Genomic DNA, 17,403 nt, shown 5'->3' on the forward strand with positions numbered 1-17,403 from the left:
CCCTGTCACCAGGGTTACTCACTGTAGCCATGGTTACTCATTGTCAACTGCATGCGCAAGTTGAGAGGAGAAAGTGCTGCTGTTTAGGCCTGGCATTACTTTGAGCAGCATGAATGATTTTAAGAATCAATAGATTTATTTGTATTTTTCTCAGGTTTCTCTTGATGGTCTAAATAACTTTGTTATGATAAATTATTTTATTTTATTTATTTATTTATTTTCAGATTAGGCCTACGTGAGAAAATGAAGGTCAGACAGAGTGTGAGGAATATGTGTGAATCGTTGACTCAGTGTGTGAGAAACAGATGGCAACCTTGACTTGTAGCAATGAACGTGCCAGAAGCACTTTACCAATTCACCCCCCCGAGTTTGTATCTAATGCAGTGGCCATTTCATGCCCTTTGTCTGCTACAGTAGCAACAGGAAGCAGCTCCTTCCACCTGTGCCTCCCCCTCACTTTGTCTTTTTTTTTCTAAAAAAAGCTTCTTCTGCTGAAGTGCTTTAGCTGGTTAGCAACCACCAGTTTGTCAGATCCAGACCAATCAGCAGTGACAGCTAACAGGTGCTGACGTTGGACCTAAAGGAGGAATGCTCTGCTGTGATTGGTCGGACAGAGATGGGAGTGGGGCTTCGCCCCAGATAAATTGTGGCAAACACATACCTAAATACAGGTTTCCTCTAATAAACATTTCTTTCAGCCGGGAGGGTACTGAAAAAACATCTGGAAGTAGAGCCCCGAACGCCCATGGCTAACGACAAACCTGTGTTCAAGAAACCAGTTTGAGATGATTTGAGCTTTGTAACATGGCGCGTTATCCTGTTGGAAGCAGCCATCAGAAGATGGATACGCTGTGGTCATAAAGGGATGGACATAGTCAGCACCAATTCTCAGGTAGGCTGTGGTGTTTTGAACAATGCTAAACTAGTACTAAGGAGGCCAGAGTGTGCCAAAAAATATCCCTCACACCATTACACCACCTCCACCTATCTGAAACATTGACAGGATACAGCACGGATTCATGCTTTCACATAGCTTACACCAAATAACTACTGAACTTTGCAGCACAAATCGAGACTCACCAGACAGGTCAATGTTTTTCCAATCTTCCGTTGTCCAATTCTGGTGAGCAGGTGTGAACTGCAGCTTCAGTTTCCTGTTAGTATCAGCTAACCATGGCGCTGCACTTAGCTGACAGGAGTGGCACCCGGTGTGGTCTTCTGCTGCTGCAGTCGATCTCCTTTAAGGTTCCATGTGCTCTTCTTCATACCTTTGTTGTAACAAGTGATTATTTGGATTGTCTGCATTGTGCCTTCCTGTCAGCACGGCCACTCTCCTCTGGCATCAACAAGACACTTGAACCGCTGTGAGCAGCAGAAAATTGCTGAACACAGATTTTTTTCCCCCCCTTTTCAGACCATTCAGTAAACGTTCAGTAAAGAAAAAGTTGTATGGGAAATTCTCAGTACAACCTCAGATATTCAGACCAGCCAATATGGCACCAACCCACATTCAAAGTCACTTAGATCAGGTCTCTTCCCTATTTTGATGCCCGATTTGAACCTTCAGCATGTCAGATCTGTTTTAATGAGTAGTTAAGGAGGTGTGCCTAATACAGCGGCCATTTACTGTAAGCATTTAGCTGATTCTGCAACTGAATTATTATAATTTTTGAATGAAAAAAACAGCCCATTTCAAACACGCGTTATAACAAAGTAACAATAAATCAACTTGGTAATAAATGCAAGAACTTGGTAAAACGTCATATTAACATAAGATCTGCAGAAAGAAATACCTCAGCTGTGTCTCTTTCAGACTGCTCGAAGCGCGACTTCGGCTGACTTCCTTTGACACAGGCCCCGAGGACGCGCCCACTGCTCTGTATGTATGGCTACGTACCTGCGCACGGAGAGCTCACACGACGAGAAGCAAAATATTCAGACGCAAAACATGGCGAGGTTAAGTGAGCATGGGATTCGCCTGAGTTCTGTAAGTATTTCAGATATTTGCTGTAGAGGATTCGTATTTGTTTCGACACTTTAGAAAACGTTCGCTACAGCGGCTCACAAAAAAGAGCAAGTGAAAGTTTAACTTATTTTTTAAATTCTTTTTTTCATTTCCAGATGAGTCCTTCCTTCCTGAACAGCAACTCCACAAGTCATACCTGGCCTTTCAGCGCTGTGGCAGAATTAATAGGTAGACAATAAGAAATTTCAGGCATAATACAGAAACGCTCCACAGTCCCGTGCACCTGTTGATGCAGCTTTTCATGGTTTCTTTCGCACCTCTCTTCCGCTGTCGCGCACAAAGTCGGCGTGTTGAGCAGACATTTGTGTTGGTGCTAAAATGGACCGAACGGACTTCCTCTTTCACGAGTTTGCGCTCACACGGCTAAAGACGTGTGCTGACAGCTGCAGACGCTGTGTTGTGGTAATAATCCCGTCGTAAAGTAAGGATAGAGGAGCTCGTTCCTTTAACGCTCTGCAGTTTGAAATCATAGTGCTGAGATATTAGTAACTGCTCAACTGCAGTGAGGTTTTCTGCAGTGTCGGTACTCTTACTTCTCGTGATCATTTACAGAATCAGTTTGGATTATTTTAGACAAAATGCATATAAAACTTATTGGTAAATATGCAGCAGTAGCTTATTTGCGCCTTCATGTGACATAAATGGATCGTGTCTGGGCTGTCAACATTGTGCGCTCTCATTGGTTCAGACGTGCTGACCGTCTGTTGGCTGCTGAGGCTTTTTTTTTAAACCGGAACAGCGAAGGGAGTGCGCTGTAGAAATGCATTCGCACCACTGTCCCACGTGAAAGTAGAGGCTAAAGTTTAGAAACAACAAAGGGAGCCACGTGCTTCTTGGAATAAGCGCGCAGTAATTCGCAATAACCCTGCAGAAAGTTCCAAACTCCATATGTTCGACGTTTGTTGATCATGGTGTGACGCAATTGGTGGCTGTGCCCCACATTGAAGTATAGATTACAGCACATGCAGAAGCGTCCAGAGATCAGCAGTGGAGTTGTAGATCTAATGATTTGTTCCTGCAGCATGAGTCTCCTTCTCGGATCTATAATGTGCAGCATCACTTTGACTATGCCTGCAGGAAGTTCACGTTGTAAAGAAATATAAGGAAGGCATTAAAGAAACTAGCCATCCCATGTGCTTCTCTTGTTTTTCTTATTTCCAATTTTCTGTCTGTCGTCTTCTAGACAATGCCTCAGACCCCGGTGTGTCCGCTAAACAGTTCTGGATAGATGTAGTTCATGAAACGGATCACCTCTGTCTGTCTTTCATCGATAATGGCAGCGGCATGACCCCCAACAAACTGCACAAGATGCTCAGGTGAGACACGTGTGAAGTTCACACACAAGGAAAAAAAGAAACATAGAAAGACACAGTAGTGCTGCGTACCGATTGCGTTCCTCTTTTCTGAATTTAACCCACAGACACACACGCACAGTTTCCAACTGTGGCCCCACATGTGCCACTTTGTGTCACATTCACACATTAGGCTAGTTTCGTCTTCTCAGCTTGCTTCTCAGTGTTCGATAATTAACACTTGCTCGCTTTTGTGTCCAGCTTTGGTTTTACAGAGAAGGGCTCGGGTAGGGCCAGTCAGCAGGCCATCGGGGTTTACGGGAACGGCTTTAAGTCGGGCTCCATGCGCTTGGGGCGTGACGCGCTCATCTTCACCAAGAACGGCGGCTGTCAGACTGTGGGGATGCTGTCGCAGACCTACCTGGAAAGCATTAAAGCCCAGGCTGTCATCGTCCCCATTGTCCCTTTCAACCAGCAAACCAATATCCTTCACAAAGGGACTGGGAAATATTAGGATACAATATTAGGTTTACTGTGTGAATTTGCTGATGCGTAGACGTTCTACATCAGTATGACTTCCTGATTTTTTTTAGTTGGAGAACTGATGAGATCATTTGAATGGCACAGGGTGTGTGGGTGGGGGCGGTGGGCAAGGGGTGACATGAATTAAAATAGGCAGGCCAAGTTTAAGGCAGATAACAGGAAACAAATATATTATGTATATGTGTTTATTACCATACATGCTCCCTTATGTTCTGACCTTAATTCGGTGTTACAGTTATTAGTTGTGACCGAGGATTCACAGGCCAGTCTGACGGCCGTCCTCGACCACTCGATCGTCAAATCCCTGGAGCAGATACATTCACATTTTGACTCAATTCCCTCCAAAAAAGGCACCAAGATATTAATCTGGAACATCCGCAGGTCAGAATCACATGTTCGTGTTACATTAAAGTTGAAACATGATAAGATAAGAGTGTTCCACACGATAAACATCTCCCTTCCACCACTAGCAGTTTGATAAAGCCAAATGTGTGAAATCTGTAATCTTGTTAGATAACCGTCATGATGTCAATCATTTTGTCGAACTCTGTACAACAAAGCAGATTAGCGCAGACCTTATTACACTGTTTCTTTAGTGTCAGTCAAGTCAAAACATCTCGGTTAGAGTTTCCAAGTTGGCGTGTTGTGACCATTGGTTGAAAATACCACATGACACTGAGGAGTGTGCAAGCACAGTCAGTATCAGAGGGAGGCAAGTGGGTACAAAAACACATATGTAGTATTTGTGTAAGCATGGTTCTAGGCAAATCTATGCAAAGTGACCCACATTCAAATGGAGAACAGAGAACCTCCTAAATTGAAGTTTTGAATTTTCTCTTTTCCCCCTTCAACTAAATTTCTTAGAGATAAATGGTTGACTGAAGTCAGGTTCTTGTAAAGTGCCAAAAAGAACCAGGTCAGGTTTCTCATACCTCCTATTTCACTTCCTCTTCATGCTGGAGAGAGAGGGGTCACCGCAATGAGTATAATCATCCAGCATTTCAAGTATTGCCCTGTGATTCAAATCATAGTAATTAGACACAGGAGGTGAAGCCATACAGAAACTTTGTGTTGCAAATCGTTCCCAATTAATGAAATGTCTTGCAAAGCCATCTGCGGAGCTTTCTAGACAGCCATTACAGCGTGTGCAGTGAAACACAATTACATGTTCTAACAGCTGCTTTCTTTCGTGCTATCCCGAAGAGCTAAAGACGGTAAGATGGAGCTCGACTTTGAGACCGATCCAAATGACATTCGTTTGCCTGAGATTCAGATCGAAGAGTTGAAGAAGGGGCTGAAGAATAGCGGATCCTTGAGAACTGAGCAGAACATCCCAGACATGCATTACAGTCTCAGGGTGAGTGGGTAAAAAAACACTTTACCATCTGTTATTATGTTAGAGCCTCTGTGGTCCATAATATTAATATTTGTCAGGGCTTGGGAACCTGTTTAGGAGGATTTTAGTGTTAAAGGTTGTGATCAGGGTTAGAGAAAAATTCAGGGTGTAGTGGTTGTGGTTTACGTGTGGGTTTAGCCATACAAGTGCTGTGTGTGTTGGGGGCTGGGTGTAAAAGTGTCTTCCACTTTTTGGCAGACACTGAGTACCTCCACACTACTGTAGACAAACTGTCAACCTTGTGGTTTTGTAGTAACACTGCCCCAGTTTCATTAAAAAGTTGTTTTTTTGCAGGTTTTAAATGATAATTCGCAAATTCTAAGAGTTCACTTTTTGTTTGTAAATCATATTTTTTTCATGTTTCAAGATTAAAAAATAAACCCGCTGGTGAAAAATGTGCGTTCACGAGTGGATTTCAACCAACAAAAGAGTATTTCATATTTAGCGTTTTCAGTTTTAAGCCTCGCTTATTTTCTTTTTTTTTCACCTTCTCCGTTTTATTTGCTTGCATGTTTATCACAGGCCTACCTCAGTATCCTGTACCTGAAGCCGAGGACACAGATCATACTGAGGGGGAAGAAGATTCAGGCCAAACTGGTAGCGAAGAGGCTGATACACATTGAGCATGACGTCTACAAACCCCACTTCAGTGTATCCTTACGCTATGTGTGTGTGTAACAGCCAAATTCAAGTGTAAACAGGAAGTGGGATTCGTGTGACTGTTGGAGATGAAGCATCTGTGTTACTTTACTGGGGTCTGGTAAAAAAGTTTAAAAACACACACACACACACACTTTTGGTGCTTAACAGATGTTCATGAAGGGAAAATCCAAACAAGCTTCACAGTGCCAGTTCATGCGGTCTCATATCTAGTTTTTTTTTTTTTTTTTTAATCTTTTCATGTCTTCTAGAGAACTGAGATTTTGAAACTGGGGTTTTGTGTTATCGTGCCAGTGATCGGTTCAGCGCCCACAAAACTGAATTTTTAATCTGAACTTTATCTGTTTGCCTATCTAATATATGAATGCATGCAACAAACCAGACCTCATGGGTAGGATAAGATTTATGAAAATTCTGAATTATACTCTACTATCCGGTCGTTAAGTCTGACGTCACTAGCCGTGTCTGGGCCTAAACTCCGCTGCAGGTCCATATATCAAACGATCACTATGGCATTACTGAGAGTTGAAAAACTGTCTAAAGTCTTTCATCTTTAATAAAATGATCAGCATTCTGCTCTACCAGGTGTAACAATTGAGTTGAACAGCCAGGCATCCATGAAAACGGAATTTAGGACATTTAACGGAGTTAGAAGTTAGCAGGAAGTTAGCTCGCTAGCTTCTATCTAAATACAATATAGCATGTCCTGACTGCGGGGTTTTGGAAACAAATTAAAACGTACAGCTCTGTTATCACTTCCAACATAAATGAAGACAGAAAACTAAACAGCAGTGACGTTTGTAGGGTTACTGAAGTTTGGCTAGCTGGTATATAATGATGTGCTACGTGACCGCTAGCGACACAGCTATGTTAGCATAATATAAACAAGCTAACTTTTTTTCCACTCGATAAAAGTTAACGTGAGTGTTCTCGGTGGTCAGGAACAAATGTAATCGCATGGCAGGATGCTGTAAAAGGACCAAACTTCAGCCAGGAGAACAACTGAGATAATCCTAAGGTTTTGAAAACTGAGCTTAAATAAATGATTAGCGGTAATAACAGCCGAGGGAGGTCAACAGTGATCACTGACTGTTTTAGGAGCTTTTTGAGATTAAATAGAAGAAAATACAAAACATTAAACATGTTAACAACACAAAAGCCATATTAAACGCAGACTACTTTAGGCCCGGAAGTAGGATTTGTCACGTCATCACTTAATGACCGGATAATTAATAATAAAGTCATTAATAATAATTGCATGAACAATGTTACATTTTTTCCATGTTTTTCTGTTAAAACAATTACATTAGTAACATCCCTTTAATTATATGAAAATTGCATCATTATTCTAAACTTTGTCAGTTTTCTTAACTGGTTTTTGTCAGAAAGACAAAGTGAAGGTGACCTTTGGACTTAACCCAAAAAACAAGGATCACTATGGGATTATGATGTACCACAAGAATCGTCTCATTAAGGCGTATGAGAAAGTGGGCTGCCAGCTAAAGGTAAAGTAAAATAATGTTGTATGTTACAAATATTGTGGGGCTACCCTGGGTACCTGCCTCTGCTTAATAAATGTCACTCTTAAATTTCCTTCAGACTTCGGGCCTAAGAGCGGGCATTGGCGTCATTGGCGTCATTGAGTGCAATTTTCTGAAACCTGCTCATAACAAGCAAGACTTTGAGTACACCAAAGAGTACAGGTAACAAACAGTAATAAATCAGATAGTTGCTTTTTTTGTTTGATTGTTTTGTTTGTGAATATGAGCTGTTGAGTTGGAACAAATAGTTTCATCCTGTATGTACAAAGTTAAGAGCGAACGCGGTAATTTGATCGTGTAATCTTCAGTCACTGACGTTTAATTTCTTTTTCTGTCATTGTCTTATTTTAAACACATTTACAGTTGTTTCCTCTTTTTACTCCCAAGACTGACCCTCGGAGCTTTGGGCCTAAAACTCAACGACTACTGGAAGGAGGTGACAGAGAAGAAGGCCAGAGAGCGAGAGTTTCAGGCTCTAGACAAAAATGAGAAGGCGGTCCAGGAGGATGTCGATGAGTAAGTGTTAACTGTTTTTTTTTTTTACACAGATGAAGTCAGGGCCAGATTTTGAAAAACAGTGAGGTCAGACAGTGGAAATAGTTGCTGTTAAATTAGCTGCATTATTAGAACGTTAATACTTTATTGTAAGTTATGTGTGATGCTTTCACATTACAAATTATAAACAAATAATACATTGCATAAACATTGTATGTTGAGGCTCTGAATACAGGTTTACAGTATGAAAGCTGATAAATAAGCTATGGTTATTTGTCATTTTATCAAGCTATAAATATATAGAAAAAAATGCTTGTTTATAACACTGTTACAAGCTGACATCATTGTAGACTAATAATAATTTCTAAAGTTGCCATTACAAAGTTTTATAGGCCTATTAACGTGGAGTCTGTTGGCTAACTAAGGTGTTTTTTACTCAGTGATGTTGCCATTATGAGGGGTGAGGCCTCAGTGTTCTCTTACATGTCCATCATTGCTTTGTATCATCAGGTGGTATTCATTGTTGCTGTTCTCACACAAAGGCTGCTGCAGCTGTACAGAGATCAATTGAAGTGGTCATTATGCAATAGGCTGGCTGTGCCCTTGGGTAGGGCTGCACGATTAATCGTTAGAAAATCGCGATCTCGATTCATACTTATGTGCGATCTCATTTCCAAATGACAACGATTTAAAAAAAAAAAAAAAAAAAAAGACGACGATTGTACCGCATTTTGATCCGGGACGTAATCTGCATGAAAACAAGCGCTCACTCTTCCTGCTCAACAAATGACAAGGGCGGAGCCTTATACCACGTGATACAGAAGCTGTGCCGTGTGATGCTAAAATTAGCAGGGAAAAAACAACGGAGAGCACGTCAGGGATGACGAGAAAGTGACAGGAGAAAATCCGTCCCGGTCAGCCACCCAAACATCAATAACGGGAACCTTATACAGCGCTTCCCTATACACGTCAAACTTCCGCAGGCACAAAGAAATTACGGAGGCTATTACTTATCACCTGACCAAAGATATGGCTCCCATCAACACTGTGCAAAACGAGGGATTTAGGAAAATGATCAGCATCCTAGACAAACGCTACACGGTGCCGTCCCGCAACTATTTTTCTATTGTTGCACTACCTGCTCTATACACGCAGTGTCGAGCAACGGTGGAGACGGAATTTCAAGCAGTACAACATTTTGCAGCAACCACAAAACGTGAGACATTTGTTGTTTTTATGTTTATTTATTGTTTTTATGTTCAGTCTCAACTGTTACGAAGTTGATGTGCAGTTAATAAGTGCAATAAATATTTATATTGGAAAAGAAAATCGTGAGAGAATCGTGATCTCAATTCTAAGCCAAAAAATCGTGATTCTCATTTTATGCAAAATCGTGCAGCCCTACCCTTGGGCCATTTCTCACATACAGCATAAGCCTTTTTTTAAAATTCAGCTTTAAATTTTATTTCTAGTTCTAAAAAACAAAACTGCGTGGTGTTGTAGTGGTTAACCCTGTCGCCCAACGACAAGAAAGTTCCTGGTTTGAACCCTGTGTGGAGTTTTCATGTTCCTCATGTGCTCGTGTGAGCGCCCTCTGGCTACTTCCTCCGACAAACCAAAGATAGCATGTTAGGCTAACTGGTGACTTGAAACAGGCCATGGACGTGAGATGTGAAGGGCTTGAAGTGTATGGACTAAGGTACTGTATGGTGTGTTTTGACTTGTAGTCTAGAGCACTTGGAGTGGTCAGTAAGACTAGAAAAGCCAGTCCATCACTGGTGTAATGAGTATAGACCCAGACCTGATATAGCTGTAGTGCAAACAGTGAACACTCATCCAGTTCATCTGACTCTAAATACGTGCCGAGTATTAAGTGCAGTTCAAACAGAAAGTCTAAATATAGAACTCAGAAAGGTAGGAAAGGTAAATAAAGGTTGGGTGACAAGTATAAATAACTAGGTTGGAGTAGACAGCTAGAGGAATAAAAAAGTAACGGATGCCAAAGCTAGACACATGGTAAATAGTACTATCAAAGGAGGAAGTAATAAAAAAAACCTCAATAAACCCTTACACTGCGTTCAGTGGCCCCAATATTATTAGTGCACTGCTTTTCTATACAGGTGGTTTACAAACATGTCACTGCTGATAATCGAACACTCCTCACTCACCCATCAAATAAGATCTGTGTACTTCAAAGCCCCTCTGTTCCACATCGTCGCACAGTGTTTTGAGGAAACGTGCTGTTCAACTCGGAAGGGTTTCCCACAGTTTTCAGGTTTTTTCATGACCAAAATGTAGAGTGCTAATAACATATCCTCATTCCAAAGTTCAGTTCAGCCGCAGGTCAGTGCATGTTAGAACTTGGCTATTTATCAAAGTCTTAATATCATATCTATATTAAACCAGAGGACTGAGACTCAGCCTCTGGGGTAAAATTACAGAGACAAGGAACATAAAAATATCATCTATATGATCCGTTAAGCCAAAAGTTTATAGATAGATAGATAGATAGATAGCACAAGTCTAGACTTACTGAGATAAAAATAGTTAAGTATATCTTTATTGCCAACTTTATCTTACTGACAGCTGTTGTATTTACAGGGGTCCCATGTGGTTACAGTGTGAAGAGTGTCTCAAGTGGCGAAGCATCCCTGACGGCTTTTACAGAATTGCTCCTGAGAGCTGGACCTGCAGCCAGAACCCAAATTCACGTTACAGGCGGGTATTTCATATTATTTCTCCTGATTTTAACTGCACCACTGTCTTGAGTAAGAAGCACAATTACATAATGAATGCAAAAGCTGGATCATGTTCAACAACACTGTTTTCAGGAGCAACATTACACTGCTGGAAAACCTAATTATTTGTGTCAGGCAGCATTTATCAGTCTATTCTTCTTATTCTTCTTTCGGCTGCTCCATTGCTGGGCCGCCACAGCAGATCATCGGCTTCCACATAACCCTAACTCCTAACATCCTCCTCTGTCACGCTAGCATATATATATATATATATATATATATTTTTTTTTTTTTTTTTTTTTTTTTTTTTTTTTGAAAACACTCTCCAAAACGGATACATTTTAAAACGCTGTTTTCGCGTCACAGTGTGGACAGCGAACCCGGAGACTTTTTGAAAACGATGACACATTTTAGTCACGTGATGCAGTCATGTGACCAATTCAACTAAGACAGCGGAGGGCATTAAACAGCAGTTGTTTTGTTTGCTCTCAATTTTGACATCAGTTAATATCAGTTTGTACATGCTCCAGATAGCTTTTCTTCAAATTCTTTAATTCTCACTCGCTTTTGCAACTTTGTACTTTTGTGTTACTCGCAGCAACAACTCCACCTCATTATTAGTCCATTTAAAAAAGCCGGAAAGTAAATAAATGGGAGACAGAAATGAGGCAGGCCGAATCGTCTTGCATTTCACGCATGCACATGCGGCCGTTTTCTGTCATTTCAATGTGGACCCACAACTCTCTGAAAACGATAGTGTGGACGCGGAAAACGCTGTTTTGAAATTTATCCAGGCTAATGTGGACGTAGACTAACTTTGTCTCCAAGCTGCACATCTTGAGCTGATATATTCATTTCTAATTTGGTCCATTCTGATCATTTACAATGAAAATCGTAATATTTTCAGCTCAGAGCTTCTGCAAACCATATGTGATACCATCTTGTAAACCTTATTTTTCGCTCTAGATGCTATTCTTCTGTTTCGAATCACCTCTGACATTTGTTTTCAGTCACTCCACCCTGGCTGCACTCTCTTCTTCCCCTCGCTTGTGTGTGTGTTCGCCTTTCCACTTGTCTCCCTCTCATTCACACACATTTTGTCGCTTCTGCTGGCCTTCATTCCCCCTCTCTCAGAGCATACCTCCACCACTCCAGGCTCGCTTCCACCTGCTCTCACTGCACACCGCAATGCCACCTGTGAACACCATAATCCATGGTCTCTTTGTCATGGAGTGAGTCCAGACATAGTTCACTCTGGTTATTCCAGAGACAAAATTGATAGCTGAACCTTAGCTCTTCCTCTGATATACTCGTCATTTTATCAAGTGAAGCTAATCAGCTACCAGGTAACTTAACAAGCATGTTCTAATCTTGCTAAAATTAAGACTTCAAATTTTAGTATTATCTTAATGAAGTCAGAGCACAGAGTGGAGACACTGAATTTTAGCAGGCAGGAAGACCTATATTTTTTTCTTGAGCTATTCTGTGGACTAGAGGTCAAGATATTTTAGCCTCTTCAGCATCAGTAGTCATCATTTCCTTTTTTTAGTCTATGTCTTTAATCCTTTAACTCTGCATGGTCATATTTTAGCGCTCTCTGTGGTTAATAGATCGACCACGAGCCCTTTCTGAGCCCTGCGTGTCCTTTGCATTCATTTTCTCCCTTGTTTACTTTTTATTTCCCTGCTTTTCTTAAAAAAGACAGATATTTCTAATGGCTTGTATGATGCAAAACGTCATTTTACATTTTCGCCAAAGCCACTGCTGACTGAATTGAAAGTAAGCACAAGTCTCTTTGTCTTTACAGAAGCTGCTCGTCACCAGAGGAAACAGAAGAACATGAGGAGCTGTTAACACCGAGCTATCAGAAAAGCCACAAGAAACTGTAAATTCCCATTTCTTTACACCTCTGAAACTTTGACTGTATGTGAAAATTCGTACATGGACAGATATATCGCACTGCAGCTCTTTCTGCATGCCTGCTTGCTCTTGTGGGTTCACATGCCGTTTTGTGGTTTCATGCACTTATTTCCGGCGGTTGTCCATGTGACTCTAAGCGTGTCTGAGAAAAGTTTACTTATGGTATCCTCTAACTGATAAGAATCAATTAGCTCTTTAAAATATGGTTCTGTGTTGCTCATCAGTACACAAAACGCTTTAGGTCTGTTATTTAGACACTTAAGCAGAAGTCAGCAGAAAGGGTAACATCTAATTTGCTTAAATTTGGCAACTTTTGACAGAAATCTGTTAGATACAAATGTACTAAGATAAACCACAAGGTTATAAACCGCTCACTGACAGCAGTTAGTGAGTGATGCAGAGACTAAAGTGACTGTGGTCTGCCCATAGACTGTATGTAAAAGAGGGATGTGACTTGAACCTGAAATCTTCCTAATGGACGACAGGGGGCGACTACTTATGTAACAAAAAGAAACCTGATGGTCTGTGACAAAAACAACCCTACTGCTTAGTTACTTAATGAATTTAGTAAACACTTTCCAGATGACTTTACGGTCTCGATACCTAGTTTCAGGTCTTGCTTGTTGCAGCATAATTTTTGTTTTATAACTAAATAACTGAGAAATATTCTATTGAACTTACACCAAGAAACTGATTGTTTTACAGCCCTGGGGATTTGTGTGGCATTTACTTACAGCATTACTCTGGAAAGTTAACATGTTTTGTTTTTCGGTGCATGGTTACTCGGACTTCCTCCCACAGTCCAAAGATATTCTTTGCTAAGGTGATTCTAAATTGGCTGTAGGTGTGAACGGTTGTTCGGGTCTCTGCGTTAGCCCTGCAGACTGACAACCAGTCGAGGGTGTACCCCAGTGTTACCAGATACTGATGGTTTCCAGCCCAAAGCCTATTTAAAACCACCACTATGCACACAAAGCTGCCCAAGATATTGTTTTACGTTTAGTTTTAATCACCGCTGCACGGCATCGTATTCAGAAAATCCAGTGCACGCAGGAGTCACACAAAAACAATCCTTAAATCACCAAATAACAGCAAAGTCTTACAGACAACTTGATTCATCATGTCTGATTAGGGCTCAGATTTACTAAGCAGAATAGCTTGTTTGCGCAATCCCCGAATAGCCTTCATAGGTTCAGTTAGTTAGTTAGTTCCAGCAGAGAAAATTATATTTACTGACGATAAACCAGAGCATAACGTGATTATCCGTGTTTTTATCTTGCAGAGAGTACTCCAGAGGCACAAAGCGAAAATCATTAGAGGTATGTAAATTTGTTTGTTTCTTATCTTTGTTGTGTTTTTCTCACCGACAGTAAAGGTCCCGTACTGTATCTCACAGGTGCGTTCTGCTGTTTTCATTGCAGGTGTCTGAGGTAGAGGAACAAGTGTCTAAACATCAAATCGTCTTACGGAGTTCATCTAAGCCCACCAAAGTGGAAAACGCAGATGAACTCACAGATCTAAATGACACTTTCGCGAATGACGATGCGGAGTCACAGTCGGACACGGACACGCAAACGCAGGAGGAGGCCGCTGGAAGAGACACGGTCACTAAAAAGAAGAATAAAATTGCAAAAGGAGCGTCGCCCGAGGAAAATGAGATAAGTGACAAGAGGCTTCAGGATGAAGAGAGCGACAAAACGGAAAACGCAGACATGGAGACAGAAGAGGAGGAGCACTTAGAAACTTTAAGGTGGGGAAAGATTGAATCGAATAAAAAAGAGAATCTAATTCCAGTCTAATCCAAGTGTATTGATGCAAACTTGTGCTTTAGATAATGGTTGGATATAGTATATATATATATATATATACGTATATATATATATATATATATATATATATATATATATATATACACGTATATATATATGTGTGTGTGTGTGTGTGTATAGATAGATATATCAGTGTTTAATACCTTGTATTAACCGATTAACCCTGCTTTTTTGTAACCCCAAAAGGATGTCAGATTCACTATTTTACGTTGTTAAAAAGAAGCGGTACCTTTGGAAGCTTCACCAGTCCGATTCAGCAGTTACGGATAAGGAGTTGCATTCTGGGAAACAAAGTGATATAGTCAAGACATTATCCCCAGAAAAAAACAAAAAGGACGCCAGCAGCCGGGTAGAGAACTCAGACACAAACCCACCGCAAACCCACACCGGCAACACGTGGCAGCACTCACTCCCCTCCACACAGACTGTGATAGTGCCCCCGCTGAGCCGAACAGAAGGGCAGCAGAGCAGGGTGCTGCCCACCGAAGGGGTTAACCGGGAGGCTAAATTGCAGAGACTGGTTGGGTTGGAGAAAGAGGCTGAGAAGCTCCGCAGCCTTCTAGGTCTGGAAATCACAAAGACAACTCAAGGAACGATGACAAATGATGACAGCGACGAAAAAAGTCCAACGCAGACGCTGGAGAAACCATCGGGACGCAAAGAGGTCGGCTGTCAGACGGACATGGCTGAGGTCAGAAACCATTTATAACCATTTTTGCCTTTTTAGTTTATTTAAATGTTGGTTAGACTAAAGTTTAATGTAATCACATTTACTCTATCATGATTTTCTTTTGATTCTCATCATTCCTTCTTGTAATGAGCCTCTTTTGATATTTACTTTTAGTAGTTATTAAACACTTGAAGGACATGTAATAATAATTCTTTCTGGTTAAAGTGGCCTGAATAAATTGATTTAAAGCATATATTTTCAACAATATAGAGTTTCTTCCATAGTTTCCTTTTGTCCCGTCTCTCTCTCTCGTCTCCCTTTTCTTTCCTCTCACTACCATCCGGTCACAGCGAATAGCTGCCGCTCCCTGAGCCTGATTCTGCAGGAGGTTTCTTCCTGTTAAAGGGGAGTTTTTCCCTTGGCACTGTCGCCAAGCCCTTGCTCATAGAGCATCGTATGATGACGTCATTTTTTCTGATGTTGTAGGGTCTTTTTACCTTACAATATTAAGCACCTTGAAGTGACTTTTTTGTGATTGGAGCTTTAAATTTAAAAAAGTGAAATTTGATTTGACTTGCAGAGCTGAATTTAGCTACAAAAATATATTAATCTAAGGTAATCCCAAGTATAAGGTTTGATCATCTTAATAAGTAGTTGAGTGTTTTGTAATCATATGAACAAATCAAGCACAAAAGAGTGAATTATGAAGAAGAATGATAAATACTGCAGTGTAATGTGATTTATTTTAAACCACTTGAATCTGATTTAAATGAAATAATCTTTAATTATCTCCTGCTGTCTATCAGTGCTCTACTTCATCCTCTGGCCTGATTCAGGCTGCAGAACTTCACGGGTTAAAAGCTGTGAGTGAGTCCAACAACCAGCCGGAACTGAGCAGAGCCAGGAAGGAAAAGACTGACAGCCAGACAAGAACAAGACTCAGTGACACTGAGGCCCATGAAGACAACAGGTGAGTGTTATACAGACGTCCACATGCAGCTGTGTAGACAGGGATCCCAAGCTATATATTGATATTGTTCTAATTTGAAATCCTAATGCTTAATTTATATTTACCTTCATCTGCACAAGGTACGTGTAGATAAATAGATCGAGTATCAGTCAAGACTGCGATTTATTTCACTTCAACTTTACAGGTTTTAACAGGTTTTAACAAAGTGATAAAGGAACACCGCGTAAACATCTCACTTGTAGCCTTTTACACCTATTTATACACGATACAAAAGCTCAGTTCTCCCAGAAAAGATTTTCTTCGAACAAGAAGTGAAATCTGAGCTGTTTGGGTTTCTTGCTGTAGTGACAAATCTGTTGTACGCTCAGGTCTGTGCAGGAGAACCTGCATGACATCCGCCACAACGTGGTAGTGCTTCTCACGGCCCTCCTGCCCCAGCTGGACCTGGCCGGCATCAGCCTGGAGACCAATGATGTAGACAACATCCTGCAGCAGATCATAGAGGTCAACTCCCTGAAGCTATGATCAGCAGTCCAGCAGAAGTCAATTATTATTCGTTGTGTTACACATACTTACACAGTTGTGTTTGGATCAATTAAACCATTTGTTACTTCAGCATACAGTATGCATATGTTAATAATTCTCTTTCTGTTGATTTGGAGAGTAATGTCATTCCCATGTTTTTCATATTCCTGGTGCTGCATGTGGATTACGTGTATAATAATGAAGATTATAAAACCTGGTAATATTTGTGTTCCGTGTGGTAATCAGTTTGCAGTGTTAAAATAAAAGACACGTATCGAATTACTTTACCTCAGTGTCCTGCAATTTACAAAATTACAGTTCAGGTGTATAAAAAATTGCCCTGCACTGATTACTGTATCAAGCTGCGAGTGCCAAGAGTTCTTGTTGAGCAAGAGGCTGGGAAAAAGAGACAGGAGAAATGCTAAGTACTAGTTTGCAAACCGTTTTTATAAAGAGAAAAAAAGTTGTAACTTAAATTCTTGTAGCTAACTGTCAGGGTCAAGTCACCAAGTCTGACTACTCGTACTTGTGAAGCTGTCTTGTACATATGGCAAACGGTTGTCACATCGTTTTGAATACTTGTGCAGTATAATCTTTAAGAAACATGAGCATGTTGGTCATGATGTCAGTTAGAAAATATGAGTTTTTTTTGTCTCAGTTCATTAATTTTAACTGTTGCTTTTCATTGTTCTGCTGCTTTTGTTGTTCTTTTTTAATTAGCTATTTAAGTTGCTGTACACACTCGGTTGCTGTTTTCTAAACAGGATTTGTTATGTTTGCATTAAAATATTGAAACCA

General features: G+C 40.7%; 1 protein-coding gene across 1 annotated transcript; it reads left to right on the forward strand.

The window, feature by feature from the left end:
* The first annotated feature begins 674 nt into the window (after positions 1 to 674).
* LOC146392480 (MORC family CW-type zinc finger protein 3) lies at positions 675 to 17,403 on the forward strand. The gene is made up of 18 exons (XM_084948407.1): positions 675 to 892; positions 1,814 to 1,987; positions 2,122 to 2,194; positions 3,210 to 3,342; positions 3,580 to 3,800; positions 4,095 to 4,242; positions 5,065 to 5,218; positions 5,780 to 5,908; positions 7,303 to 7,422; positions 7,517 to 7,620; positions 7,846 to 7,974; positions 10,555 to 10,671; positions 12,499 to 12,576; positions 13,894 to 13,930; positions 14,033 to 14,361; positions 14,627 to 15,131; positions 15,917 to 16,080; positions 16,449 to 17,403. Exons 2-18 carry the CDS (start codon positions 1,886 to 1,888, stop codon positions 16,603 to 16,605), a joined length of 2,700 nt encoding a protein of 899 aa, XP_084804533.1. The 5' UTR covers positions 675 to 892; positions 1,814 to 1,885; the 3' UTR covers positions 16,606 to 17,403.

The sequence above is a fragment of the Perissodus microlepis genome, chromosome 2 (assembly GCF_051167445.1).
Source record: "Perissodus microlepis isolate ML-2025 ecotype Zambia chromosome 2, ASM5116744v1, whole genome shotgun sequence".
In the NCBI taxonomy this organism is placed as follows: Eukaryota; Metazoa; Chordata; class Actinopteri; order Cichliformes; family Cichlidae; genus Perissodus; species Perissodus microlepis.